The sequence below is a fragment of the Mytilus trossulus genome, chromosome 7, assembly GCF_036588685.1.
Source record: "Mytilus trossulus isolate FHL-02 chromosome 7, PNRI_Mtr1.1.1.hap1, whole genome shotgun sequence".
Taxonomy (NCBI): Eukaryota; Metazoa; Mollusca; class Bivalvia; order Mytilida; family Mytilidae; genus Mytilus; species Mytilus trossulus.
The window spans coordinates 47,335,253-47,362,796 of record NC_086379.1 but is presented as its reverse complement, the minus strand read 5'-3'; the positions used below and the strand labels follow the sequence as shown (position 1 = coordinate 47,362,796).

Sequence of the window (27,544 nt, the reverse complement as noted above, 5' to 3'; positions counted from 1 at the left end):
ATATATATATATATATATATATAACAAGTCAAAAAGGGTACAACATCACCATAAAATAACTATAAAATATACAAATATTAGATATTTCGGATAACAGATATCCTTCTTCAATAATAGCACGATGTCAAATGAATCGTGTCAATTCAAATTGAGACTATCAAAATCTTGATTTATACAATTTAAGCGAACGCTGGAACTATTTTAAAATTTCCAAACACACCGCAAAGACTACAGAAATATGCCAAAAATAAAATAGTTATTTACGATGTGACAGTTGAGATGTAATAACTGCATTGAGGGCAGTCCTCAAACAAAAAAATCAAAATCATCAAAAATGTCCTTACCGATCCAGATGGTATAAATTAGACAACGGTAGGGCAATTACAACGGAAACTACATATTAAAGCCTTCCAAACGCATAGCAGTCTAATAGTGATTGAAAAAATAAGTTTTGTATATTGAGCTTAAATAATTGAACGTGGCAACGTACTTATACATCATCCCGAATCAGTGAAAACCTGTAATTTAAACGGTAATTTTAAAAATAATTTCGAACTGTAAAGCCAGTACTAAATCCGGCGTTGTTTGAAACAGGTGGTCACAGGAAAATGAGGGACTCGTTCTATGTTTTTTCATTTATGCCCTCTGGGGAGACTGTTCGTAACTTTCTTATCCAAAATCTTTCCCGAGCGACTCTGTCGACCTTCGACCAACACTCGTTGTGGTCTATGATCGTGATGGTAAGGTTTTTGAGATCAGCTTGTGTGTGTCCAGGTGATCTCAAATGACGACTCACTGGTAGGTCGGGCTTGCAAGTGTAGTCACTTCGATGACCATTCATGCGTTTGTTAAATGGCTGCTCTGTCTCGCCAACATACTGCATGCCACATCGACACTGAAGGAGGTATACAACATTCTGGGTTTTGCAAGTTACATTGCAATATATAGTGTACACAGACCCAGTCGAGTGGCAAGTGAATTCGGGATGATGTATAAGTACGTTGCCACGTTCAATTATTTAAGCTCAATATACAAAACTTATTTTTTCAATCACTATTAGACTGCTATGCGTTTGGAAGGCTTTAATATGTAGTTTCCGTTGTAATTGCCCTACCGTTGTCTAATTTATACCATCTGGATCGGTAAGGACATTTTTGATGATTTTGATTTTTTTGTTTGAGGACTGCCCTCAATGCAGTTATTACATCTCAACTGTCACATCGTAAATAACTATTTTATTTTTGGCATATTTCTGTAGTCTTTGCGGTGTGTTTGGAAATTTTAAAATTGTTCCAGCGTTCGCTTAAATTGTATAAATCAAGATTTTGATAGTCTCAATTTGAATTGACACGATTCATTTGACATCGTGCTATTATTGAAGAAGGATATCTGTTATCCGAAATATCTAATATTTGTATATTTTATAGTTATTTTATGGTGATGTTGTACCCTTTTTGACTTGTTATATATTATATTTTGTAGTGTACAGAATCATATTACATGATCCATCGCCCTGTAAGATTGATCGTTGACTATTTATTCAGTCATTTTATATATATATATATATATATATATAATATGATTGTGTATTATGTAGTAAATTGTAAAACCATAACAAAAACGTTTGCGCTATCATTGAGTTATTTAAATACATAGTAACATTTTACAAGGTATTGTATTCGTGTACTATGTACATTGAATAATTTATGTAGTTGGCTGATTGTTGTTTACTTTACCTCCAGTGGCAAAATATGTTTTTCATGTTTATGACGAGAGCACATACATTTTCATTACAATAGGTAAATCATAGAATAGTAGGTAGACATCGAGTAGGACTTGAAATTGGAATATCACTGGAAACTGAGGGTAAATTGGATAAAATATAGCCTTGCAACAGCTGGCAACATCCATACCCCTTAAATAATTGGTACAAAATTAGTTAATTTGCAGAGAGCGTTAGTCCTAGATATATATTCTGAAGTCGGTCGACCATATTTACATGTACGTGTAGTTTCTAAAATAATTTAACATTTCTAATTTCGATTTGATACCACTTTAGTAATTGTGTGTGTTCTCGAGAGTGGATATTAAGTCGTCCTAATGTCTTGACTTACATCTTTCAATTGACAATGAGGGTCGTATGAAAACAATACTTTACGATAACAAAGATGATTTAAGCTTTCCAATTGTGAACTTTCCATTTCTAAGTAGCAACATTCGACATGTTCGATCGGCACCTGCATACGGGGTATATAACTCCCAATTGATACGATATTCCCGTGCTTGCATTTCCTATCATGATTTTCTTGATTGAGGATTGCTGCTCACAAGGAAGCTATTTAACCAAGAGTTCCAAATGGTGAAGTTGAAATCATCCCTTCGTAAATTTTACGGACGCCATCACGAGTTGGTTGACTGTAATTGAATAACCCTTTGACAAATGATATCGGATATGTTCCTTACGTCGTAACTACAATCCCCTTCCTTTTCATGAATGTGACCTACCGAGTAAGACGAATTACCGGATGTGTTATCACATAAGCATCACGACGGGTGCCATATGTGTAAGCAGGATCTGCTTACCCATCCGAAGCACCTGAGATCACCCCTAGTTTTTGGTGGGGTTCGTGTTGCTTATTTTATAGTTTTCTATGTTGTGACGTCATGTGTACTTTTGTTTTTCTGTTTGTCTTTTTCATTTTTAGCCATTGCGTTGTCAGTTTTTTTTCGATTTATGAGTTTGACTATCCCTCAAGTATCTTTCGTTCCTCTTCTATAGAAAACAGATATTCTTTATAACATATATAGAGAATTCAATGGAAACAGAATTTATAAGCATTTATAATGCTTCAGTCACACGTGACCACGATCGCACCACGCTCATTGCGATCTAAAATTCAGATCGTAATGAGGTCGCGGTACGAGCGGCATGAACATGTAAATGTTCGTTTCTGTCACGTTGCTACTATATAATCATTACACTTCTTCAACGATCCCGCTACGATAGTACCACGTTCTGACCACGCTTATGATGGCGACCTCACTACGATTATCAAGATCTTTCTACGCTCATCATGTCCTCACTACGACCATACAACGATTTATCCGATGCAATACGATCTGACCACGCTACTATTACGATCATCACATGTTCATGTCGCAATCTTACTATACGCTCTCAGCAATAAAGTCAACATTGTGTTCTATATAAATATCTTCATTCTTTCTACTTTTCACTGATACTTGGAGTTTCTCGGAAAAGACACAGTCATGTTACACAAATCTACCAAAACTAGTGAGCTTGGTGGGCGGGGTAGAGGTAGAGACAGAGGAAGATCTGATAGTGCAGAATCATGATCCAGTAGAGATGTGTCAGACCGACCAATCCAACCTGAATCAAAACCTGTGTGGTAATTAAAAGCAAAAGGTCAGGTAAAAAAGATCGCATAAACTTCATTTTTTTTCTATACTATATTAAATTGACCGTTTCAACCTTGACACAACAAGTAATGTATATAATTTATCGGACTTGTCTATCGAAGTACGTTAGTGGTGAGGTCTTTATGATCGTGATAAACGTGGCCAAGTTTGAATATGTTCAAAACAATCATGATGTGGTCGGGGAGAAATGAGATCGCAGTAGAAGCGTAGTGAGAGCGCAGTAAGTTGATGGTAGGATCGCAAAGGTCACTGTGCCATCATGGTGACAGCGTAGCAAAAGCGAGATTCTTATCGAGGAGACTGTGCTACGATCTGACAGCTACGTTACTACGACGTTTCCACTCCGACTATATCACATTTATACTACGCTGTTCAAGACCCTAGTACGATTTTAGCACGCGCCCATGCCGTCCTAATCAGGCTCTCCTAACGAAATGACTACATTCGTACTACGACAATCATGCTCGTTCTCATTGTCATATAAAATGTATAAAATCTCTACAGGTTTTGTTTGACTTAATGTATTAGAAAGAATGATACAATATTTACCGGTATATGGAACAAGATGTTGACGTTATTGCTGGGAGTAAAGTTAGATCTGGTCTGAACGTGGTGTGATCGTAGTAAGGTCGTGGTAAGGGCGTGCTATAATCGCAGTAGAAGCAAACTAAAATCGTGTTGCAATCGGATAAATCGTGGTATAATCATAGTGAGGACGTGATAAGCGTAGAAAGATCGTGATAGTCGTAGTGAGAACGCGGTATAATCATAGCGGGATCGTTTTAGAAGCTTATGAATGAGGACGTAGTAGCAACGTGAATGAAACGAAAATTAACATACTCCTTTTACTGCACGCTCACCACGATCGGAATTTATTTTAGATTGCGGTGAGCGTAATGCGATCGTGGTAAAGTTGATGGACCAGGATCGTAGTCCCGCTAGACCACGAACGCACCACGCTCACCGCTATCTAAAATAAATTTAGATCGTGGTGAGGTCGCGGCTTTATTCGTGATCAGAAAATGAATTAAAAAAACATATATGTAACGCATTAACAAACGGTAATCATTGATTGACAGGTTCCTGACTTAGGATAGGCACATACATACATAATGTGGCATGGTTTAGCAGTTAGAGAAAATGAACAAGAAATCCTTTTTACATACAGACAAACAAAACCTGTAGAAATTTAATATATTTTATGTGAAAATGACAATAAAAATGAAAGTCGTAGTATGAACGTAGTCAGATCGTATGAAGAGCGCGTTGAGGGCGGCAAGGTCGTGCTAGAATCGTACTATGGTCTTGAACAGCGTGGTGTAAACTTTTTATAGTCATAGTGGAAGTGTAGTTTGGTCGCGATTAGAACGTGATGATCGTAGTGAGGTCCTAATAACGTCGCTGTAAGATCGAAGCACAGTCTCTACGAATATAACCATGCTTTCGCTACGCTCTCGATACGAGGGTACAGCGACCTTTGCGATCTTATCATCATCTTACTGCGTTCTCACTACGCTTCTACTACGACCTGGTTTCGCCACGACCGCACCATGTTCAAATTTTGCCACGCTCATCACGATCATAAAGACCTCATCACGACCGTACTACGACCTAACTACGATCAACACGGTCGCACTACAATCGTCAAATTTTCATTCGTAGTGCGATCGTGTCCTAGTGGGACTGCGGTATTACATACTATTATGCACTTTCCGATGTATATATCTTTATCAACAGGAGTTGCCAGTGCCTCATACTGTTCCTATTACAGCTCTGTATACGATAAAACTGATTCTAAATATTGTTCTAATGGATGCTGCAACACATACACATTGAACCCCACTAATCCATGCTGTTACAGAAGATACTCCGCTAGCTATCCTGGAATGTGAGTGAATATTACGCTTGAAAATTTTGAAAATGTTTTTTTTTTTATTATCTGTATGTTTACTGTATAACACGAGTATTTGTTATCTTTGACATTGACAATGTAGATACGATGTTCATCCATAACAAGTTATATTTGAAAGGGCACTAACTGTCGAATTCATGTTCTCTCATTTGTCTTAAATTCTTATATTTAATTCATAACATACTAAAACGTACTATATAAAGATTACAAAATGAATAAAATAAGTAATGCGTGGACTCAATACGTATCAACATTTCGTGTGTCTGTTGTCTGGACTTCATCTACATGTAATTAGCCACCGAGATTACATCCAAAGGCTGCCGATGGTCATAATTAATCCGTATTTCACTTTTATTGTAGGCAATCTTTTCATGTTAATACCTGAAAAGCAAATAAGTATTTATTAATGATTGACATTTTATTTTATTCATGTCGTACCTAATGACCATCTACTAAAAAAAAATATATATAATCTAGGGTGGTTTTTAAATTTGTATTGGGTTAGTTTTATTTTTGGGGTGTGGTAAATGAATAATGTATCCTAAAAAATGTTTTTTTTTATATCAACCGTCTTGGATTGTGAAATAGCAGAAATAAAATCGGTCTAGATCTTTAAGTTCATTTAACGGATCTTTAAGTTGGAATTTGCAATTTTTGAGAGAAGAATATACTTCATTTGTAAGAGGTTTCGACTAAACGAAGAAAATTATGTGTTTGATTATTCATTGTTTGTGACTGACTTTAACGAATTAAGAACATTTGTTTTACTTTTTTTTTTTTTCATATAAGGGAAGATAACTCAGGTCATGTAACTTTAACAAAAATAATTATATGTTGAAAATCCGCTAACTGTTTTAGTAAGAAAACATGTATCAAATGATCTGAAGTTCGCTTTATTATTCTGAAAGTACATTATTTGCGCACGTGATAATTAAGAAATTATTCATGGGGGCTTGAATATATCGTGATTTTACCACGGGTTTGCTGTTTATGACAAACATTTTACCCTGGGTAAAATATTGGCATAAAGTAACAACCCGTGGAAAATTCTAGATATATTCAAGCCCCCATGAATTATTTCAATTCTAATAGGTCAAATACGGCAATTTTTTTGGATCGAAGCGCTCTAGGTGGAGGCAAATATTTGCCATTCCTAGAAATAAACACACTATCAAATTGGCGTAAAAGAACGAAGCAAACTGAATTAGTGACATGTTTTAACTATTTAAAATAAAGTATATAGATAGTTTTGAATTAATTTAAGTGATAATATATGTTATTCAGGTCTCAGGGGATATAAACTCTAAGCCGGGAATGTCACAGTATATACCCTGTCTGAGACCTGAATTACACATATATTACGGATTACCCCTGACTTAATGTTATTTTTCAGTGCAGGTATTTGTTGACAACACATATATATTGAAAAACCCAACCTGATATGTTCGGCATACATGAAGGATTTTCTAATTTGATTTGAATATAATTTTATCGTGTATGTAATGATTTATAATAACTGAAAGTTTGATAGCTTTTGACTACGTCACATAGTAACCGATGTTATGATGACGTTTTTGAGGTTCCAATTGGGGATAACAACGTCGTATATACCCCGGCAGTTTCCTGAATATATACTGACATCTCTGTGTCCAATCACAAACCTCGACTCATTTTTAATCCGTAATATTTTACTTATATGTCTTAAATGTTTAAACAAATATAGCTTATAACACATTTTAGCATCGTTTGTTTACGTTTCCATGTTGTGATGATTTTCGGTAATACAAGATTGTATTTCCCATTAAATGCTCATATTCTAACGTCATCGTTTTATGACGTCGCAAACTCATTTATAAAAAAGCGTATGACGTGGGAGTACGATCGGAACAGCCCATGCAATATATTCAAATTTTATCACGGGTGTGTACTCAAAGCGTTTGAAGGACGTCATGTTAGAATTTCTCATAATCTATATTAAATTTCTTTCCGTTTAGTTTTCTGTTCATAACACAAAATCTTGCTGGCCTTGCATTATCAAACCAGACTCAAGCTAGCGAACAATAAGCCAGCGAACAATAAGGTGAATCAAGCTAGCGAACAATAAGCCAGCGAACAATAAGAAAACGCGCCAACATGATCATGCCCAAAAACCGAAGACTTGCAACAACACCAAACGTACTTATAAATATGATGACAAATAAATTAATATGATGACTAATAATTTCCAGTAGGAAGATGAAATTTAATTCCATTTTAACACATCCAAAGTTTAATTATTTATTCGTGTACTAAATACGATTTTTTTTTAAAGCCGGGAATCTAAAAAATGTTTTAGCTATTAACCCTTTCTCCTTTCTCTCTGATAAGGGATGGGTTATTATCTGTATAATAATAATAATAACAATTTATAACAACGGGTAACAATAAACTAGTGTAGCGATACAATTAGATCGTCAAGCTTATAGAAATTATTCGATTGAAAAGAAAAGCTGATAACCATTATATACACTTTTCGTCTAAGAACAAGCTAGATCAGGAAATTATTCATAAGTAAATAGTCACTCTAGTAATTTATTTATTACATTCTTATAAGAAAAACGATAAGTGTGAAAACAACACACGTCAAATAGAACGAGAACGATTTGACATAAATATTTTGGTTAATCTAAACAAAAAATTATTTAGATTCAAGTCTATGTAAAATAACTATAATCCGTAAACATTTTCCTACAGCAAAGTCCCGGATGTGGTAGGGTCGGCAAAGTCCCGGATGTGGTAGGGTCACCCCTAAGTTGGGGTCGGGTGACCCTACCCTCCCCCTTCTTTAATTCATAGCCAAATCTCTACGGCAAAGCTTTTAACCACACTAGGTACACTCGATAGGAAATTGCTTAAGCTTGCCTGGGCCCAAAGATCCAGGTGGGTAAAGTTACGGATTTTTTTTTTTGGAGGTCCAAAGTTGGGTTCGGGTGACCCTACCCTCCCCCTTCTTAAATTCATAGCTAAGTTCCTTCGGCAAAGCTTTTAACCATACTAGGGACACTCGATAGGCAATTGCCTAAGCTTACATGGGCTCAAAGATCCAGGTGGGTAAAGTTACGGATTTTTTTTTTCGGAGGTCCAAAGTTGGGTTCGGGTGACCCTACTCTCCCCCTTCTTTAATTCATAGCCAAGTCCCTACGGCAAAGCTTTTAACCACACTAGGTACACTCGATAGGCAATTGCCTAAGCTTGCCTGGGCCCAACGATCCAGCTGGTGGGTACAGTCACGGATTTTTTTTTTTGGAGGCTCAAAGTTGGGGTCGGGTGCCCTACCCTCCCCCTTCTTAAATTCATAGCCAAGTCCCTACGGCAAAGCTTTTAACCATACTAGGGACACTCGATAGGCAATTGCCTAAGCATACATGGGCTCAAAGATCCAGGTGGGTAAAGTTACGGATTTTTTTTTTCGGAGGTCCAAAGTTGGGGTCGGGTGACCCTACTCTCCCCCTTCTTTAATTCATAGCCAAGTCCCTACGGCAAAGCTTTTAACCACACTAGGTACACTCGATAGGCAATTGCCTAAGCTTGCCTGGGCCCAAAGATCCAAGTGGGTAAAGTTATGGATTTTTTTTCGGAGGTCCCGCAAAGTTGGGGGTCGGTGACCCTACCCTCCCCCTTCTTTAATTCATAGCCAAGTCCCTACGACAAAGCTTTTAACAACAATACGTACACCCGATAGGCAATTGCTTAAGCTTGCATGGGCCCAAAGATCTAGGTGGGTAAAGTTACGGAATTTTTTTTTCGGAGGTCCAAAGTTGGGTTCGGGTGACCCTACCCTCCCCCTTCTTTAATTCATAGCCAAGTCCCTACGGCAAAGCTTTTAACCACACTAGGTAAACTCGATAGGCAATTACCTAAGCTTGCCTGGGTCTAAAGATCCAGGTGGGTAAAGTTACGGAATTTATTTTTCGGAGGTCCGAAGTTGGGGTCAGGTGACCCTACCCTCCCCTTCTTTAATTCATAGCCAAGTCCCTACGGCAAAGCTTTTAACCACACTAGGTACACTCGAAAGGCAATTGCCTAAGGTTGCCTGGGCACCAAAGATCCAGGTGGGTAAAGTTACGGAATTTATTTTTCGGAGGTCCAAAGTTGGGGTCGGGTGACCATACCCTCCCCCTTCTTTAATTCATAGCCAAGTCCCTACGGCAAAGCTTTCAACCACACTAGGTACACTCGATAGGCAATTGCCTAAGCTTGCCTGGGTCCAAAGATCCAGGTGGGTAAAGTTATGGAAATTTTTGTTCGGAGGTCCAAAGTTGGGGTCGGGTGACCCTACCCTCCCCCTTCTTTAATTCATAGCCAAGTCCCTACGGCAAAGCTTTTAACCACACTAGGTACACTCGATAGGCAATTGCCTAAGCTTGCCTGGGCCCAAAGATCCAGGTGGGTAAAGTTACGGATTTTTTTTTCGGAGGTCTAAAGTTGGGGTCGGGTGACCCTACCCTCCCCTTCTTTAATTCATAGCCAAGTCCCTACGGCAAAGCTTTTAACCACACTAGGTACACTCGATAGGCAATTGCCTAAGCTTGCCTGGGTCCAATTGAAAGATCCAGGTGGGTAAAGTTACTAATTTTTTTTTCATAGGTCCAAAGTTGGGGTCAGGTGACCCTACCCTCCCCCTTCTTAAATTCATAGCCAAGTCCCTACGGCAAAGCTTTTAACCACACTAAGGACAATCGATAGGCAATTACCTGAGCTTGCCTGGGCCCAAAGATCCAGGTGGGTAAAGTTATGGAAATTTTTGTTCGGAGGTCCAAAGTTGGGGTCGGGTGACCCTACCCTCCCCCTTCTTTAATTCATAGCCAAGTCCCTACGGCAAAGCTTTTAACCACACTAGGTACACTCGATAGGCAATTGCCTAAGCTTGCCTGGGCCCAAAGATCCAGGTGGGTAAAGTTACGGAATTTTTTTTTCGGAGGTCTAAAGTTGGGGTCAGGTGACCCTACCCTCCCCTTCTTTAATTCATAGCCAAGTCCCTACGGCAAAGCTTTTAACCACACTAGGTACACTCGAAAGGCAATTGCCTAAGGTTGCCTGGGCACCAAAGATCCAGGTGGGTAAAGTTACGGAATTTATTTTTCGGAGGTCCAAAGTTGGGGTCGGGTGATCATACCCTCCCCCTTCTTTAATTCATAGCCAAGTCCCTACGGCAAAGGTTTCAACCACACTAGGTACACTCGATAGGCAATTGCCTAAGCTTGCCTGGGTCCAATTGAAAGATCCAGGTTGGTAAAGTTACTAAAAATTTTTTCGGAGGTCCAAAGTTGGGGTCGGGTGACCCTACCCTCCCCCTTCTTAAATTCATAGCCAAGTCCCTACGGCAAAGCTTTTAACCACACTAGGGACAATCGATAGGCAATTACCTGAGCTTGCCTGGGCCCAAAGATCCAGGTGGGTAAAGTTATGGAAATTTTTGTTCAGGGGTCCAAAGTTGGGGTCGGGTGACCCTACTCTCCCCCTTCTTTAATTCATAGCCAAGTCCCTACGGCAAAGCTTTTAACCACACTAGGTACACTCGATAGGCAATTGCCTAAGCTTGCCTGGGCCCAAAGATCCAGGTGGGTAAAGTTACGGATTTTTTTTTTCGGAGGTCTAAAGTTGGGGTCGGGTGACCCTACCCTCCCCTTCTTTAATTCATAGCCAAGTCCCTACGGCAAAGCTTTTAACCACACAAGGTACACTCGATAGGCAATTGCCTAAGCTTGCCTGAGCCTAAAGATCCAGATGGGTAAAGTCATGGATTTTTTTTCGGAGGTCCAAAGTCGGGGTCGGGTGACCCTACCCTCCCCTTTCTTAAATTCATAGCCAAGTCCCTACGACAAAGCTTTTAACCATACTAGGTACACTCGATAGGCAATTGCTTAAGCTTGCATGGGCACAAAAATCTAGGTGTGTAAAGTTACGGATTTTTTTTTTCGGAGGTCCAAAGTTGGGGTCGGGTGACCCTACTCTCCCCCTTCTTTAATTCATAGCCAAGTCCCTACGGCAAAGCTTTTAACCACACTAGGTACACTCGATAGGCAATTGCCTAAGCTTGCCTGGGCCCAAAGATCCAGCTGGTGGGTAAAGTAACTGATTTTTTTTTTTTGAGGCTCAAAGTTGGGGTCGGGTGACCCTACCCTCCCCCTTCTTAAATTCATAGCCAAGTCCCTACGGCAAAGCTTTTAACCATACTAGGGACACTCGATAGGCAATTGCCTAAGCATACATGGACTCAAAGATCCAGGTGGGTAAAGTTACGGATTTTTTTTTTCGGAGGTCCAAAGTTGGGGTCGGGTGACCCTACTCTCCCCCTTCTTTAATTCATAGCCAAGTCCCTACGGCAAAGCTTTTAACCACACTAGGTACACTTGATAGGCAATTGCCTAAGCTTGCCTGGGCCCAAAGATCCAAGTGGGTAAAGTTATGGATTTTTTTTTTGGAGGTCCCGCAAAGTTGGGGGTCGGTGACCCTACCCTCCCCCTTCTTTAATTCATAGCCAAGTCCCTACGGCAAAGCTTTTAACCACACTACGTACACTCGATAGGCAATTGCTTAAGCTTGCATGGGCACAAAGATCTAGGTGTGTAAAGTTACGGATTTTTTTTTTCGGAGGTCCAAAGTTGGGGTCGGGTGACCCTACTCTCCCCCTTCTTTAATTCATAGCCAAGTCCCTACGGCAAAGCTTTTGACCATACTAGGTACACTCGATAGGCAATTGCTTAAGCTTGCATGGGCACAAAGATCTAGGTGTGTAAAGTTACGGATTTTTTTTTTCGGAGGTCCAAAGTTGGGGTCGGGTGACCCTACTCTCCCCCTTCTTTAATTCATAGCCAAGTCCCTACGGCAAAGCTTTTAACCACACTAGGTACACTCGATAGGCAATTGCCTAAGCTTGCCTGGGCCCAAAGATCCAGCTGGTGGGTAAAGTTACTGATTTTTTTTTTGGAGGCTCAAAGTTGGGGTCGGGTGACCCTACCCTCCCCCTTCTTAAATTCATAGCCAAGTCCCTACGGCAAAGCTTTTAACCATACTAGGGACACTCGATAGGCAATTGCCTAAGCATACATGGGCTCAAAGATCCAGGTGGGTAAAGTTACGGATTTTTTTTTTCGGAGGTCCAAAGTTGGGGTCGGGTGACCCTACTCTCCCCCTTCTTTAATTCATAGCCAAGTCCCTACGGCAAAGCTTTTAACCACACTAGGTACACTTGATAGGCAATTACCTAAGCTTGCCTGGGCCCAAAGATCCAAGTGGATAAAGTTATGGATTTTTTTTTCGGAGGTCCCGCAAAGTTGGGGGTCGGTGACCCTACCCTCCCCCTTCTTTAATTCATAGCCAAGTCCCTACGGCAAAGCTTTTAACAACACTACGTACACCCGATAGGCAATTGCTTAAGCTTGCATGGGCCCAAAGATCTAGGTGGGTAAAGTTACGGAATTTTTTTTTCGGAGGTCCAAAGTTGGGGTCGGGTGACCCTACCCTCCCCCTTCTTTAATTCATAGCCAAGTCCCTACGGCAAAGCTTTTAACCACACTAGGTACACTCGATAGGCAATTACCTAAGCTTGCCTGGGTCCAAAGATCCAGGTGGGTAAAGTTACGGAATTTATTTTTCGGAGGTCCGAAGTTGGGGTCAGGTGACCCTACCCTCCCCTTCTTTAATTCATAGCCAAGTCCCTACGGCAAAGCTTTTAACCACACTAGGTACACTCGAAAGGCAATTGCCTAAGGTTGCCTGGGCACCAAAGATCCAGGTGGGTAAAGTTACGGATTTTATTTTTCGGAGGTCCAAAGTTGGGGTCGGGTGACCCTACCCTCCCCCTTCTTTAATTCATAGCCAAGTCCCTACGGCAAAGCTTTCAACCACACTAGGTACACTCGATAGGCAATTGCCTAAGCTTGCCTGGGTCCAATTGAAAGATCCAGGTGGGTAAAGTTACTAATTTTTTTTTCATAGGTCCAAAGTTGGGGTCGGGTGACCCTACCCTCCCTCTTCTTAAATTCATAGCCAAGTCCCTACGGCAAAGCTTTTAACCACACTAAGGACAATCGATAGGCAATTACCTGAGCTTGCCTGGGCCCAAAGATCCAGGTGGGTAAAGTTATGGACATTTTTGTTCGGAGGTCCAAAGTTGGGGTCGGGTGACCCTACCCTCCCCCTTCTTTAATTCATAGCCAAGTCCCTACGGCAAAGCTTTTAACCACACTAGGTACACTCGATAGGCAATTGCCTAAGCTTGCCTGGGCCCAAAGATCCAGGTGGGTAAAGTTACGGAATTTTTTTTTCGGAGGTCTAAAGTTGGGGTCGGGTGACCCTACCCTCCCCTTCTTTAATTCATAGCCAAGTCCCTACGGCAAAGCTTTTAACCACACTAGGTACACTCGATAGGCAATTGCCTAAGCTTGCCTGAGCCTAAAGATCCAGATGGGTAAAGTCATGGATTTTTTTTTTTCGGAGGTCCAAAGTTGGGGTCGGGTGACCCTACCCTCCCCCTTCTTAAATTCATAGCCAAGTCCCTTCGGGAAAGCTTTTATCCACACTAAGTACACTCGATAGGCAATTGCCTAAGCTTGCCTGGGCCGAAAAATCCAGCTGGTGGGTAAAGTTACAGATTTTTTGTTCGGAGGTCCAAAGTTGGGGTCGGGTGACCCTACCCTCCCCCTTCTTAAATTCATAGCCAAGTCCCTACGGCAAAGCTTTTAACCACACTAGGTACACTCGATAGGCAATTGCCTAAGCTTGCCTGGGCCCAAAGATCCAGCTGGTGGGTAAAGTTACAGATTTTTCCCTACGACAAAGCTTTTAACCTTACTAGGTACACTCGATAGGCAATTGCTTAAGCTTGCATGGGCACAAAGATCTAGGTGGGTAAAGTTACGAATTTTTTTTTTCGGAGGTCCAAAGTTGGGGTCGGGTGACCCTACCCTCCCCCTTCTTTAATTCATAGCCAAGTCCATACGGCAAAGCTTTTAACCACACTAGGTACACTCGATAGGCAATTACATAAGCTTGCCCGGGTCCAAAGATCCAGGTGGGTAAAGTTACGGAATTTATTTTTCGGAGGTCCAAAGTTGGGGACGGGTGACCCTACCCTCCCCTTCTTTAATTCATAGCCAAGTCCCTACGGCAAAGCTTTTAACCACACTAGGTATACTCGATAGGCAATTGCCTAAGCTTGCCTGAGCCTAAAGATCCAGATGGGTAAAGTCACGGATTTTTTTTTTCGGAGGTCCAAAGTTGGGGTCGGGTGACCCTACCCTCCCCCTTCTTAAATTCATAGCCAAGTCCCTACGGCAAAGCTTTTAACCATACTAGGTACACTCGATAGGCAATTGCTTAAGCTTACATGGGCACAAAGTTCTAGGTGGATAAAGTTAAGGATTTTTTTTTTCGGAGGTCCAAAGTTGTGGTCGGGTGACCCTACCCTCCCCCTTCTTTAATTCATAGCCAAGTCCATACGGCAAAGCTTTTAACCACACTAGGTACACTCGATAGGCAATTACATAAGCTTGCCTGGGTCCAAAGATCCAGGTGGGTAAAGTTACGGAATTTATTTTTCGGAGGTCCGAAGCTGGGGTCGGGTGACCCTACCCTCCCCTTCTTTAATTCATAGCCAAGTCCCTACGGCAAAGCTTTGAACCACACTAGGTACACTCGATAAGCAATAGCCTAAGCTTGCCTGGGTCCAAAGATCCAGGTGGGTAAAGATACGAATTTTTTTTTCGGAGGTCCAAAGTTGAGGTCGGGTGACCCTACCCTCCCCCTCCTTAAATTCATAGCCAAGTCCCTACGGCAAAGCTTTTAACCACACTAGGGACACTCGATAGGCAATTGCCTAAGCTTGCCTGGGCCCAAAGATACAGGTGGGTAAAGTTATGGAAATTTTTGTTCGGAGGTCCAAAGTTGGGGTCGGGTGACCCTACTCTCCCCCTTCTTTAATTCATAGTCAAGTCCCTACGGCAAAGATTTTAACCACACTAGGTACACTCGATAGGCAATAACCTAAGCTTGCCTGGGCCCAAAGATCCAGGTGGGTAAAGTTACGGATTTTTTTTTTCGGAGGTCTAAATTTGGGGTCGGGTGACCCTACCCTCCCCCTTCTTTAGTTCATAGCCAAGTCCTTACGGCTAATCTTTTAACCAAACTAGGTACACTCGATAGGCAAATGCATAAGCTTGCCTGGGCCAAAAGATCCAGGTGGGTAAAGTTACGGATTTTTTTTCTTCGGAGGTCTAAAGTTGGGGTCGGGTGACCCTACCCTCCCGCTTCTTTAATTCATAGCCAAGTCCCTACGGCAAAGCTTTTAACCACACTAGGTACACTCGATAGGCAATTGCCTAAGCTTGCCTGGGCCTAAAAATCCAGGTGGGTAAAGTTAAGGATTTTTTTTTCGGAGGTCCAAAGTTTGGGTCGGGTGACCATACCCTCCCCTTCTTTAATTCATAGCCAAGTCCCTACGGCAAAGCTTTTAACCACACTAGGTATACTCGACAGGCAATTGCCTAAGCTTGCCTGAGCCTAAAGATCCAGATGGGTAAAGTCATGGATTTTTTTTTTTCGGAGGTCCAAAGTTGGGGTCGGGTGACCCTACCCTCCCCCTTCTTAAATTCATAGCCAAGTCCCTTCGGGAAAGCTTTTATCCACACTAAGTACACTCGATAGGCAATTGCCTAAGCTTGCCTGGGCCGAAAAATCCAGCTGGTGGGTAAAGTTACAGATTTTTTGTTCGGAGGTCCAAAGTTGGGGTCGGGTGACCCTACCCTCCCCCTTCTTAAATTCATAGCCAAGTCCCTACGGCAAAGCTTTTAACCACACTAGGTACACTCGATAGGCAATTGCCTAAGCTTGCCTGGGCCCAAAGATCCAGCTGGTGGGTAAAGTTACAGATTTTTCCCTACGACAAAGCTTTTAACCTTACTAGGTACACTCGATAGGCAATTGCTTAAGCTTGCATGGGCACAAAGATCTAGGTGGGTAAAGTTACGAATTTTTTTTTTCGGAGGTCCAAAGTTGGGGTCGGGTGACCCTACCCTCCCCCTTCTTTAATTCATAGCCAAGTCCATACGGCAAAGCTTTTAACCACACTAGGTACACTCGATAGGCAATTACATAAGCTTGCCCGGGTCCAAAGATCCAGGTGGGTAAAGTTACGGAATTTATTTTTCGGAGGTCCAAAGTTGGGGACGGGTGACCCTACCCTCCCCTTCTTTAATTCATAGCCAAGTCCCTACGGCAAAGCTTTTAACCACACTAGGTATACTCGATAGGCAATTGCCTAAGCTTGCCTGAGCCTAAAGATCCAGATGGGTAAAGTCACGGATTTTTTTTTCGGAGGTCCAAAGTTGGGGTCGGGTGACCCTACCCTCCCCCTTCTTAAATTCATAGCCAAGTCCCTACGGCAAAGCTTTTAACCATACTAGGTACACTCGATAGGCAATTGCTTAAGCTTACATGGGCACAAAGTTCTAGGTGGGTAAAGTTAAGGATTTTTTTTTTCGGAGGTCCAAAGTTGTGGTCGGGTGACCCTACCCTCCCCCTTCTTTAATTCATAGCCAAGTCCATACGGCAAAGCTTTTAACCACACTAGGTACACTCGATAGGCAATTACATAAGCTTGCCTGGGTCCAAAGATCCAGGTGGGTAAAGTTACGGAATTTATTTTTCGGAGGTCCGAAGCTGGGGTCGGGTGACCCTACCCTCCCCTTCTTTAATTCATAGCCAAGTCCCTACGGCAAAGCTTTTAACCACACTAGGTACACTCGATAAGCAATAGCCTAAGCTTGCCTGGGTCCAAAGATCCAGGTGGGTAAAGATACGAATTTTTTTTTCGGAGGTCCAAAGTTGAGGTCGGGTGACCCTACCCTCCCCCTCCTTAAATTCATAGCCAAGTCCCTACGGCAAAGCTTTTAACCACACTAGGGACAATCGATAGGCAATTGCCTAAGCTTGCCTGGGCCCAAAGATACAGGTGGGTAAAGTTATGGAAATTTTTGTTCGGAGGTCCAAAGTTGGGGTCGGGTGACCCTACTCTCCCCCTTCTTTAATTCATAGTCAAGTCCCTACGGCAAAGATTTTAACCACACTAGGTACACTCGATAGGCAATAACCTAAGCTTGCCTGGGCCCAAAGATCCAGGTGGGTAAAGTTACGGATTTTTTTTTTCGGAGGTCTAAATTTGGGGTCGGGTGACCCTACCCTCCCCCTTCTTTAGTTCATAGCCAAGTCCTTACGGCTAATCTTTTAACCAAACTAGGTACACTCGATAGGCAAATGCATAAGCTTGCCTGGGCCAAAAGATCCAGGTGGGTAAAGTTACGGATTTTTTTTCTTCGGAGGTCTAAAGTTGGGGTCGGGTGACCCTACCCTCCCGCTTCTTTAATTCATAGCCAAGTCCCTACGGCAAAGCTTTTAACCACACTAGGTACACTCGATAGGCAATTGCCTAAGCTTGCCTGGGCCTAAAAATCCAGGTGGGTAAAGTTAAGGATTTTTTTTTCGGAGGTCCAAAGTTAGGGTCGGGTGACCATACCCTCCCCTTCTTTAATTCATAGCCAAGTCCCTACGGCAAAGCTTTTAACCACACTAGGTATACTCGACAGGCAATTGCCTAAGCTTACCTGGGCCCAAAGACCCAGGTGGGTAAAATTATGGAATTTTTTTTTTGGAGGTCTAAAGTTGGGGTCGGTGACCCTACCCTCCCCCTTCTTTAATTCATAGCCAAGTCCCTACGGCAAAGCTTTTAACAACACTAGGTACACTCGAAAGGCAATTGTCTAAGCTTGCCTGGGTCTAAAGATCCAGGTGGGTAAAGTTACGGATTTTTTTTTTCGGAGGTCCAAAGTTGGGGTCGGGTGACCCCACCTACCCCCTTCTTAAATTCATAGCCAAGTCCCTACGGCAAAGCTTTTAACCACACTAAGGACACTTGATAGACAATTGCCCAAGCTTGCCTGGGCCTAAAGATCCAGGTGGGTAAAGGTATGGAAATTTTTGTTCGGAAGTCCAAAGTTGGGGTCGGGTGACCCTACCCTCCCCTTCTTTAATTCATAGCCAAGTCCCTACGGCAAAGCTTTTAACCACACTAGATACACTCGATAGGCAATTGCCTTAGCTTGCCTGGGCCCAAAGATCCAGGTGGGTAAAGTTACGGAATTTATTTTTCGGAGGTCTAAAGTTAGGGTCGGGTGACCCTACCCTCCCCCTTCTTTAATTTATAGCCAAGTCCCTACGGCAAAAATTTTAACCAAACTAGGTAAACTCGATAGGCAAATGCATAAGCTTGCCTGGGCCCAACGATCCAGGTGGGTTAAGTTACGGATTTTTTTTTCGGAGGTCCAAAGTTGGGGTCGGGTGACCCTACCCTCCCCCTTCTTTAATTCATAGCCAAGTCCCTACGGCAAAGCTATTAACCACACTAGGTACACTCGAGAGGCAATTGCCTAAGTTTGCCTGGGCCCAAATATACAGGTGGGAAAAGTTATGGAAATTTTTGTTCGGAGGTCCAAAGTTGGGGTCGGGTGACCCTACCCTCCCCCTTCTTTAATTCATAGCCAAGTTCCTACGGCAAAGCTTTTAACCACACTAGGTACACTCGATAGGCAATTGCCTTAGCTTGCCTGGGCCCAAAGATCCAGGTGGGTAAAGTTACGGATTTTTTTTTTTCGGAGGTCTAAAGTTGGGGTCGGGTGACCCTACCCTCCCCTTCTTTAATTCATAGCCAAGTCCCTACGGCAAAGCTTTTAACCACACTAGGGACAATCGATAGGCAATTGCCTGAGCTTGCCTTGGCCCAAAGATCCAGTTTGGCAAAGTTATGGAAATTTTTGTTCGGAGGTCCAAAGTTGGGGTCGGGTGACCCTACCCTCCCCCTTCTTTAATTCATAGCCAAGTCCCTACGGCAAAGCTTTTAACCACACTAGGTACAATCGATAGGCAATTGCCTAAGCTTGCCTGGGCCCAAAGATCAACGTGGGTAAAGTTACGGATTTTTTTTTCGGAGGTCTAAAGTTGGGGTCGGGTGACCCTACCCTCCCCTTCTTTAATTCATAGCCAAGTCCCTACGGCAAAGCTTTTAACCACACTAGGTACACTCGATAGGCAATTGCCTAAGCTTGCCTGAGCCTAAAGATCCAGAAGGGTAAAGTCATGGATTTTTTTTTTCGGAGGTCCAAAGTTGGGGTCGGGTGACCCTACCTCCCCCTTCTTAAATTCATAGCCAAGTCCCTACGGCAAAGCTTTTAACCACACTAGGGACAATCGATAGGCAATTGCCTGAGCTTGCCTGGGCCCAAAGATCCAGGTGGGTAAAGTTATGGAAATTTTTGTTCGGAGGTCCAAAGTTGGGGTCGGTTGACCCTCCCCTCCCCCTTCTATAATTCATAGCCAAGTCCTTACGGCAAAGCTTTTAACCACACTAGGTACACTCGATAGGCAATTGCCTAAGCTTGCCTGGGCCCAAAGATCCAGGTGGGTAAAATTACGGATTTTTTTTTCGGAGGTCTAAAGTTGGGGTCGGGTGACCCTAACCTCCCCTTCTTTAATTCATAGCCAAGTCCCTACGGCAAAGCTTTTAACCACACTAGGTACACTCGATAGGCAATTGCCTAAGCTTGCCTGGGCCCAAAGATCAAGGTGGGTAAAGTTACGGATTTTTTTTTTCGGAGGTCTAAAGTTGGGGTCGGGTGACCCTACCCTCCCCTTCTTTAATTCATAGCCAAGTCCCTACGGCAAAGCTTTTAACCACACTAGGTACACTCGATAGGCAATTGCCTAAGCTTGCCTGAGCCTAAAGATCCAGATGGGTAAAGTCATGGATTTTTTTTTTCGGAGGTCTAAAGTTGGGGTCGGGTCACCCTACCCTCCCCTTCTTTAATTCATAGTTAAGTCCCTACGGCAAAGCTTTTAACCAAACTAAGTACACTCGATAGGCAATTTCATAAGCTTGCATGGTCCCAAAGAGACAGGTGGGTAAAGTTACGGATTTTTTTTTCAGAGGTCCAAAGTGGGGGTCGTGTGACCCTACCCTCCCCCTTATTCAATTCATAGCAAAGTCCCTACGACAAAGCTTTTATCCACACTAGGAACACTCGATAGGCAATTGCCTAAGCTTGCCTGGACCCAATGATCCAGGTGGGTAAAGTAACGGAACTTTTTTTTTAGGTCCAAAGTTAGGGTCGGGTGACCCTACCCTCCCCTTCTTTAATTCATAGTTAAGTCCCTACGGCAAAGCTTTTAACCAAACTAAGTACACTCGATAGGCAATTTCATAAGCTTGCATGGTCCCAAAGAGACATGTGGGTAAAGTTATGGAAATTTTTGTTCGGAGGTCCAAAGTTGGGGTCGGGTGACCCTACCCTCCCCCTTCTTTAATTCATAGCCAAGTCCCTACGGCAAAGCTTTTAACCACACTAGGTACACTCGATAGGCAATTGCCTAAGCTTGCCTGGGCCCAAAGATCAAGGTGGGTAAAGTTACGGATTTTTTTTTTCGGAGGTCTAAAGTTGGGGTCGGGTGACCCTACCCTCCCCTTCTTTAATTCATAGCCAAGTCCCTACGGCAAAGCTTTTAACCACACTAGGTACACTCGATAGGCAATTGCCTAAGCTTGCCTGAACCTAAAGATCCAGATGGGTAAAGTCATGGATTTTTTTTTTCGGAGGTCTAAAGTTGGGGTCGGGTCACCCTACCCTCCCCTTCTTTAATTCATAGTTAAGTCCCTACGGCAAAGCTTTTAACCAAACTAAGTACACTCGATAGGCAATTTCATAAGCTTGCATGGTCCCAAAGAGACAGGTGGGTAAAGTTACGGAATTTTTTTTCAGAGGTCCAAAGTGGGGGTCGTGTGACCCTACCCTCCCCCTTATTCAATTCATAGCAAAGTCCCTACGACAAAGCTTTTATCCACACTAGGAACACTCGATAGGCAATTGCCTAAGCTTGCCTGGACCCAATGATCCAGGTGGGTAAAGTAACGGAACTTTTTTTTTAGGTCCAAAGTTAGGGTCGGGTGACCCTACCACCCCCCTTATTTAATTCATAGCAAAGTCCTTACGGCAAAGCTGTTGTCCAAACTAGGAACACTCGATAGGATATTGTTTAAAGTTGCCTGGACACAAAGACCCAGGAGGGTAAAGTTCGCAATTTTTATTTTGAGGTCCACAGTTGGGGTCGGGTGACCCTACTATCCCCTTTCGTTAATCTTTTGTCCCACTAGGAATTATTAATAGGCACTTGCCTTAGGTTGTTACCTGAACCTAAAGACCCAGTTTGGTAAAGTTACGGAACTTTTTTAATTGAGGCCGTAAGTTGGGGTAGGGTGACCTATCCCATTTCTTGAATTCACAAATATCCCTACGGCAAAGCTTTTTTCCTCACTAGGTACAAATGATAAGTAAGCACTTGCCTAAGGTTGCCTATGCCTTGATACCAAGGTGGGTAAAGTTGCGGGGCTTTTTTTTAGATCCAAAGTTGGGGTAGGATGACCCTACCATCCCTCTTCTTTCCTTCATTTAGTTTTCACTAAGGCAATGCTTTTTTTCCCCACTACGTACAAATGATAGGCACTTGCCTAAGGTTGCCTGGGCCCAAATACCCAGGTGGTAAAAGTTACGGATTTTTTTAAGGTCCAAAGTTAGGGTAGGGTGATCTTACTAGCCCATTTGTTTAAATCATAAAAAAATCTCTACTGCAATTTCTGTAAAGCTTTTGAACCCACTAGATTCAATTAATTTGCACTTTTCAAAGATTGCCTGACCTTTTAATTTAAGTCCAAAGTTGGGATAGGGTTACCCTATCATCCCCCTTTTTTTATCCACAAAACAATTCCCTACGGTAAATCTTTCGTCCCCACTTGCCTAAGGTTGCCTAGGTTCAAGGACCAAGGTGGGTAAAGTTACTGATTTTTTTTTGGCAAAGATTCTGTCCACACTAGGAACACTAGAAAGGATCTTGCCTAAGGTTGCATGAACGCAAAGACCCAGTTGGTATAGTGATGGAAATCTTTTAATTGAGGTACAACTTTTGGGTATGGTGACCCTACCACCTCCCTTCTTTAATTCATAGAACAATCCCTTTGCCAAAGCTTAAATTCGTGAAAATAAATCTGTATGCAAAAACGCTCCAAACAACATCAGATACATATACAATTTAAGGCACAAAGTTGTCCTGATTACTAGTAGATGATGCATTTGAGTCAATCATATCCAAGATGTACCAATAAATCAATACCTTTAATATAGGCAATGTTGACATGATATCGTATCGATATTGATGTTTGTTTCAAACATCTATGACACAAAAAGACATACCCAGATGTAAATATCAACAATGTCAGCATGATAGGGAATTTTCATAAGACATCTATTTCAAACTCAGACATACCAGATGTGGATATCGACGATATCGACATAGTCGAATCGATTTCGATTTGATATCGAAGCTTGTTCTATACATCCATCACATAAACATAATTCGATATTGCAAGAATGCTAGATATTTGAAGATCCATCAAAGTGGAATGAAATGTGTACCACCACATTCGGGCAAACGACACACAGTAATATCTGGTCAGACCATTCAGAAAGCAAATCACAGCTATCGTAACCTCCATGCGAACTAGGTTTAGGATAAGACACAGATCAGCTTACAGAGATAGAACACCTCACGGAAGGAGAAGAGATCAACCCAATAAAACCGACTGTCAGAAGAAAAATGTTACAGCCAAGGAAGGAAAATATTAAGTAGTCAACTAGTGCAGACACAGTGATATGGAAAGATTTCGATGATGAACTCGAAACATTTTAAAAGCAAAATTAGCAGGAAAAGGTATGAGCAGTGACTTTCATTATTTACTTCGTAGGAAAGGAGAGATTTTGGGTTGATTACATCTGGGAGAAGAGAAAGAACACAACTTCAGAGTAACCGCAGACAGTAGAAGAAAAAGGAACGGAGAGTGGCATTCAGAAGTTTAAAGAAGAGGTATAGAGATGCTATGGAGTACGAAAGATAACAACAGTTAAGGAAGGAGACCTAGGAGAATTTCAAACACTTACAAGAGCAAAAACACATATACTGGTAACATACAGAAAGAAAGGGACAAAGGAAAGAGTTCAATTCACAGCACAACCTTTTCTGCATATGAAGAGATTATTTGGAGCAAGATGATCTGGTTTATTGGGAAACTCAAAGGATGAAGTCGAAGAACACCATAGAATGACACAAAGTGATGAAATGCGGGAAGAAGATCTGGAAGAATGTGAGAACATAGCACACACCAGAGGAACCAATATAACGATTTGCAATTGATGAGTCAGAACTGAAGTATAACGAAGTGCAGGATGTTTTGAAGAAAGCAAGATCAGCATCAGTACCAGGGCCATATAGTATTAAGTATCGGGTACAAGAAATGTCCCAAGCTAAACTGCAGACGATTGTGGAAGTCTTTGAGAGTAGTTTGGAGAAGAAGAAAGATGATAAATGTATGGTATAAAACAGATGGATGTTTATTCAGAAGGGAGATAACTCCATAAAAGTTAAGCTGTTTAGAACTATCTCTTTACTGAACATCGAGGGTAAAATCCTACCAGTTTTAGCAAAGAACAACAAGGTTTCTGCTAAGTCATGAATGCATAGACTTATTGGTTCAGAAATGAGGCATGCCAGAGGTATCCGGATGAATTGAACATACTAGTGTTTTGACACAGATCTTAAGAGAATCAAAGGAGAAGAAAAGCGATTTTGGCTATATCTTGCTTATGCGTACTGATTCATTCATCACAAACTGGTAAATTTGACATTGCAGAGGTACTTTGTGTACCAAGGTGGGTAAAGTTGCGGGGCTTTTTTTTAGATCCAAAGTTGGGGTAGGATGACCCTACCATCCCCCTTCTTTCCTTCACAAAATTTTTCCTACGGCAAAGCTTTTTTGCCCACTAGGTACAAATGATAGACACTTGCCTAAGGTTGCCTGGGCCCAAATACCCAGGTGGTTAAAGTTACGGATTTTCTTAAGGTCCAAAGTTAGAGTAGGGTGATCCTACTAGCCCATTTGTTTAAATCATAAAAAAACTCTACTGCAATTTCTGTAAAGCTTTTGAACCCACTAGATACAATTAATTTGCACTTTTCAAACATTTCCTGACTTTTAAATTTAAGTCCAAAGTTGGGATGAAATGATATGTTTGGAGAAAAAGAAAGATGATAGATGTATGGTATAAAACAGATGGATGTTTATTCAGAAGGGAGATAACTCCATAAAAGTTAAGCTGTTTAGAACTATCTCTTTACTGAACATCGAGGGTAAAATCCTACCAGTTTTAGCAAAGAACAACAAGGTTTCTGCTAAGTAATGAATGCATAGACTTATTGGTTCAGAAATGAGGCATGCCAGAGGTATCCGGATGAATTGAACATACTAGTGTTTTGACACAGATCTTAAGAGAATCAAAGGAGAAGAAAAGCGATTTTGGCTATATCTTGCTTATGCGTACTGATTCATTCATCACAAACTGGTAAATTTGACATTGCAGAGGTACTTTGTGCCAACCACAACAGGACAATGCTGCAGGAATACTTTGAACACATTGAGAACTATTTACAGCAGGAGATTTCAAAACAGCTTGGCCGAGACTATGAGAAGGAATATCAACGGGATGTACATTGTCCTTATATTGTTTGCAGCAGCTGTAAATCTTCATTATGAAGTCAGTGGAAAATCTAAGAAGAAGACCATTAATGTAATCAAGTAGAAGACAACCACCAATAAGAGCATTTATAGATGACATGACTGTTACCGCAAACCCAAAAATAGAGGGAAAATGGACCTTACAGGAGTTGGCAGGAATGCGCATATATGATAAGTTGGGTAACAATGAAATTCAAACCCAGTAAATTGAAGAAGTTTAGTTATGAGTTAAAGCAAAGTGAGAGATGAAACTTTCGAATTAGAAGGGAAATTCTACCAACAGTTGGAGATAGAATGCTTTGGGAAAAGTTTGACACCAGTAGACAGAAAAACCACCATATACATACAAAGGCATCTGGTATAGGTAGATTGGCTGTAGAAGACAGACCAAAGTGTCTGCCAGGAAGATTCAAAGCTTGGATGTATCAACATGGTGTCTTGCCAGGAACACTACGGCCGTGCTTGGTATATGAGTTTTCCGTGTCCAAAGTTGAAGTTGACTTATACAATGCAGTGACCAAACAGCAATTACTAATACAACTCACTTAAAAGTTTAAAGTTAAAAAAAACACGACAGGTCATGATGTAGAGAAACAGCAAAGATGCCAAAGTTAGAGGAGCCAAAATGAAGATCCGGACAAGAAGAAAGCAGGAAGCAGGAAGTTTGACAGACAAAATAATAGAGCAGGAATAGCAAGGCGGAAGTCATGAAGCAGCAATGTATATGGTTTATTTGGCAAGGAACTAAAAGCGGGGCCTTTTGCCTGGAGCAATATTTGGAGTATGAAGGGATACTGTTTCAGCTTCAATCTGAGATCAGTGTATGATGTACTACCAAATCCATCAAATCCCTATGGGTAGGGGTTGATAGAAGATCCAATGTGCACCTCTTTCAAAGACGAACCAGCATCTCTACAACATGTGTTGTCGTCAACTTGTCAAGTGGCACTGAATTTTTTTAGAAACACATGCAGACCTGATATAGTTCACTTAACACATTAGCAGCGAGGTTGTACTTCATCAGGAGGAAGAAGAAAAAGGTAAAAATAACACATCACTTTTGAGAGCATGTCAGCACAACTTAAGGAAATGGGATCTACGCAAGAGCAACACATTAGAAGTGTACTACATATATCCAGCAATGTATGAGTTTTCGTGCCACAATAGCAGCAATATGGCTAAGAACAGATATGGTTTTATGGTCACAGGGAACTGTTCAGACAGTCTTGCTGGAACTGACAGTCCTTTGTGAGGAAAGGATATATGAGATACAGGAAAGAAAAGAAAAAAAGAAGAAGGTAAAATTCCAGCAGCTTGTATCAAATTGCCAACAGCAGGGATGGAGAACTTGTGTACATGGGGCTTTGCGGAATAAACAATATGACAAGCTCTCAGAACCTTAGAATTGGGAGGAGCAGATAGTGAGAAGTTTATTTCAGAATTGTAAAGACAAGTGGAAGTGTCATCATAGTGAAGATAGGGGAGAAAGGTGAGATCTGTAAAAGTGGCAATTAGAGATATTAAATGATTTGAAGACATTTAGTGGAAATAATGAACTAATGATAGAATCGACTCTATAACAGCTCTGGTTAAAGCATCATTCAGTGACGGTGCAAAAGTTACATCAGCTGTCATATCGGGTGCAGCATAGGCCATCCAGTTTCAGAGTAAGACTGAGCCGGCGCACCTCTGGAGGTTGGTGTTGAATAGCGCCGAAACAGCCGATGATGGAGACTGCACCTGATAGTCCCCTGATAAAGGAACTGGATCATCATTGTTACGATGTTTACAAGGTTAAAAAATATATGATTCTTAAAGTGCATTTTATTGATAGACATTATTAGATTAGTTAAAAACTTCTAGGAGATCGTGCTTTGCCAGATGTTGGCAATTCTTTCTAAGTACCATGAATCAAGAATAGTAAAACTGCGGACCAAATATGTCATAAGGATCAACATCCAAACAACTACTTGATTCCTTCTACAACTCTGCAATATTAAACAGCGCGACAAATTCCCGCAGATGTATGCTTGTTTTCTGATTGTTCTTTTTATTTCGCATAACTTATAAGGATCATCTTAGTGTTTATTTTTACTTTTTGAAACATAAACTATGTTTAATGTCAAGATGTTTCCTGTTGTAGAAGGCTTTTTTCTGATTTCCGAATGCTGATGTTGCGAGATGAACTAGACAAAATCTACACTTGCATAAAACGTTTGTGAAGTGAGCATATTAAGACGTTCGATTGTCATGTTTTGGAATTTTTGTCAGAATTTATGGTTTTATCCATTTGAATGTACTATCACATTTTGCTCATTGATCCCCATTTTTCTTTTTATAAATCTTTAACATGTATCATTAAAAGTCATCTTTAAAAGTCTTATAAAATCGTTGTTATCTTGAACAGCTTTAGAGAACTTTAACTTGTCAATGATAAAGCTATGAAAAGCCAAGAGATAACATTTTCCCGCTGGAATTCCAATGGC

The 27,544-nt window shown here is 41.6% G+C and overlaps 1 protein-coding gene across 2 annotated transcripts in view; it reads left to right on the top strand.

Moving 5' to 3' along the window:
• The first annotated feature begins 1,819 nt into the window (after positions 1-1,819).
• Positions 1,820-27,544, top strand: part of LOC134727079 (uncharacterized) — a 36,175-nt gene continuing 10,450 nt past the window's right edge. Inside the window, exons 1-2 of one of the 2 annotated variants that reach the window (XR_010108711.1) lie at positions 1,820-1,866; positions 5,179-5,329. Coding sequence is in view for 1 of the 2 variants with exons in the window: in XM_063591468.1 (XP_063447538.1) it covers positions 5,145-5,329 (185 nt within the window). In the remaining variant the exon portion in view is untranslated. Of the gene's footprint in view, positions 1,867-5,050; positions 5,330-27,544 lie in introns of those variants that run through there. The other variant, XM_063591468.1, reaches the window with a different exon arrangement.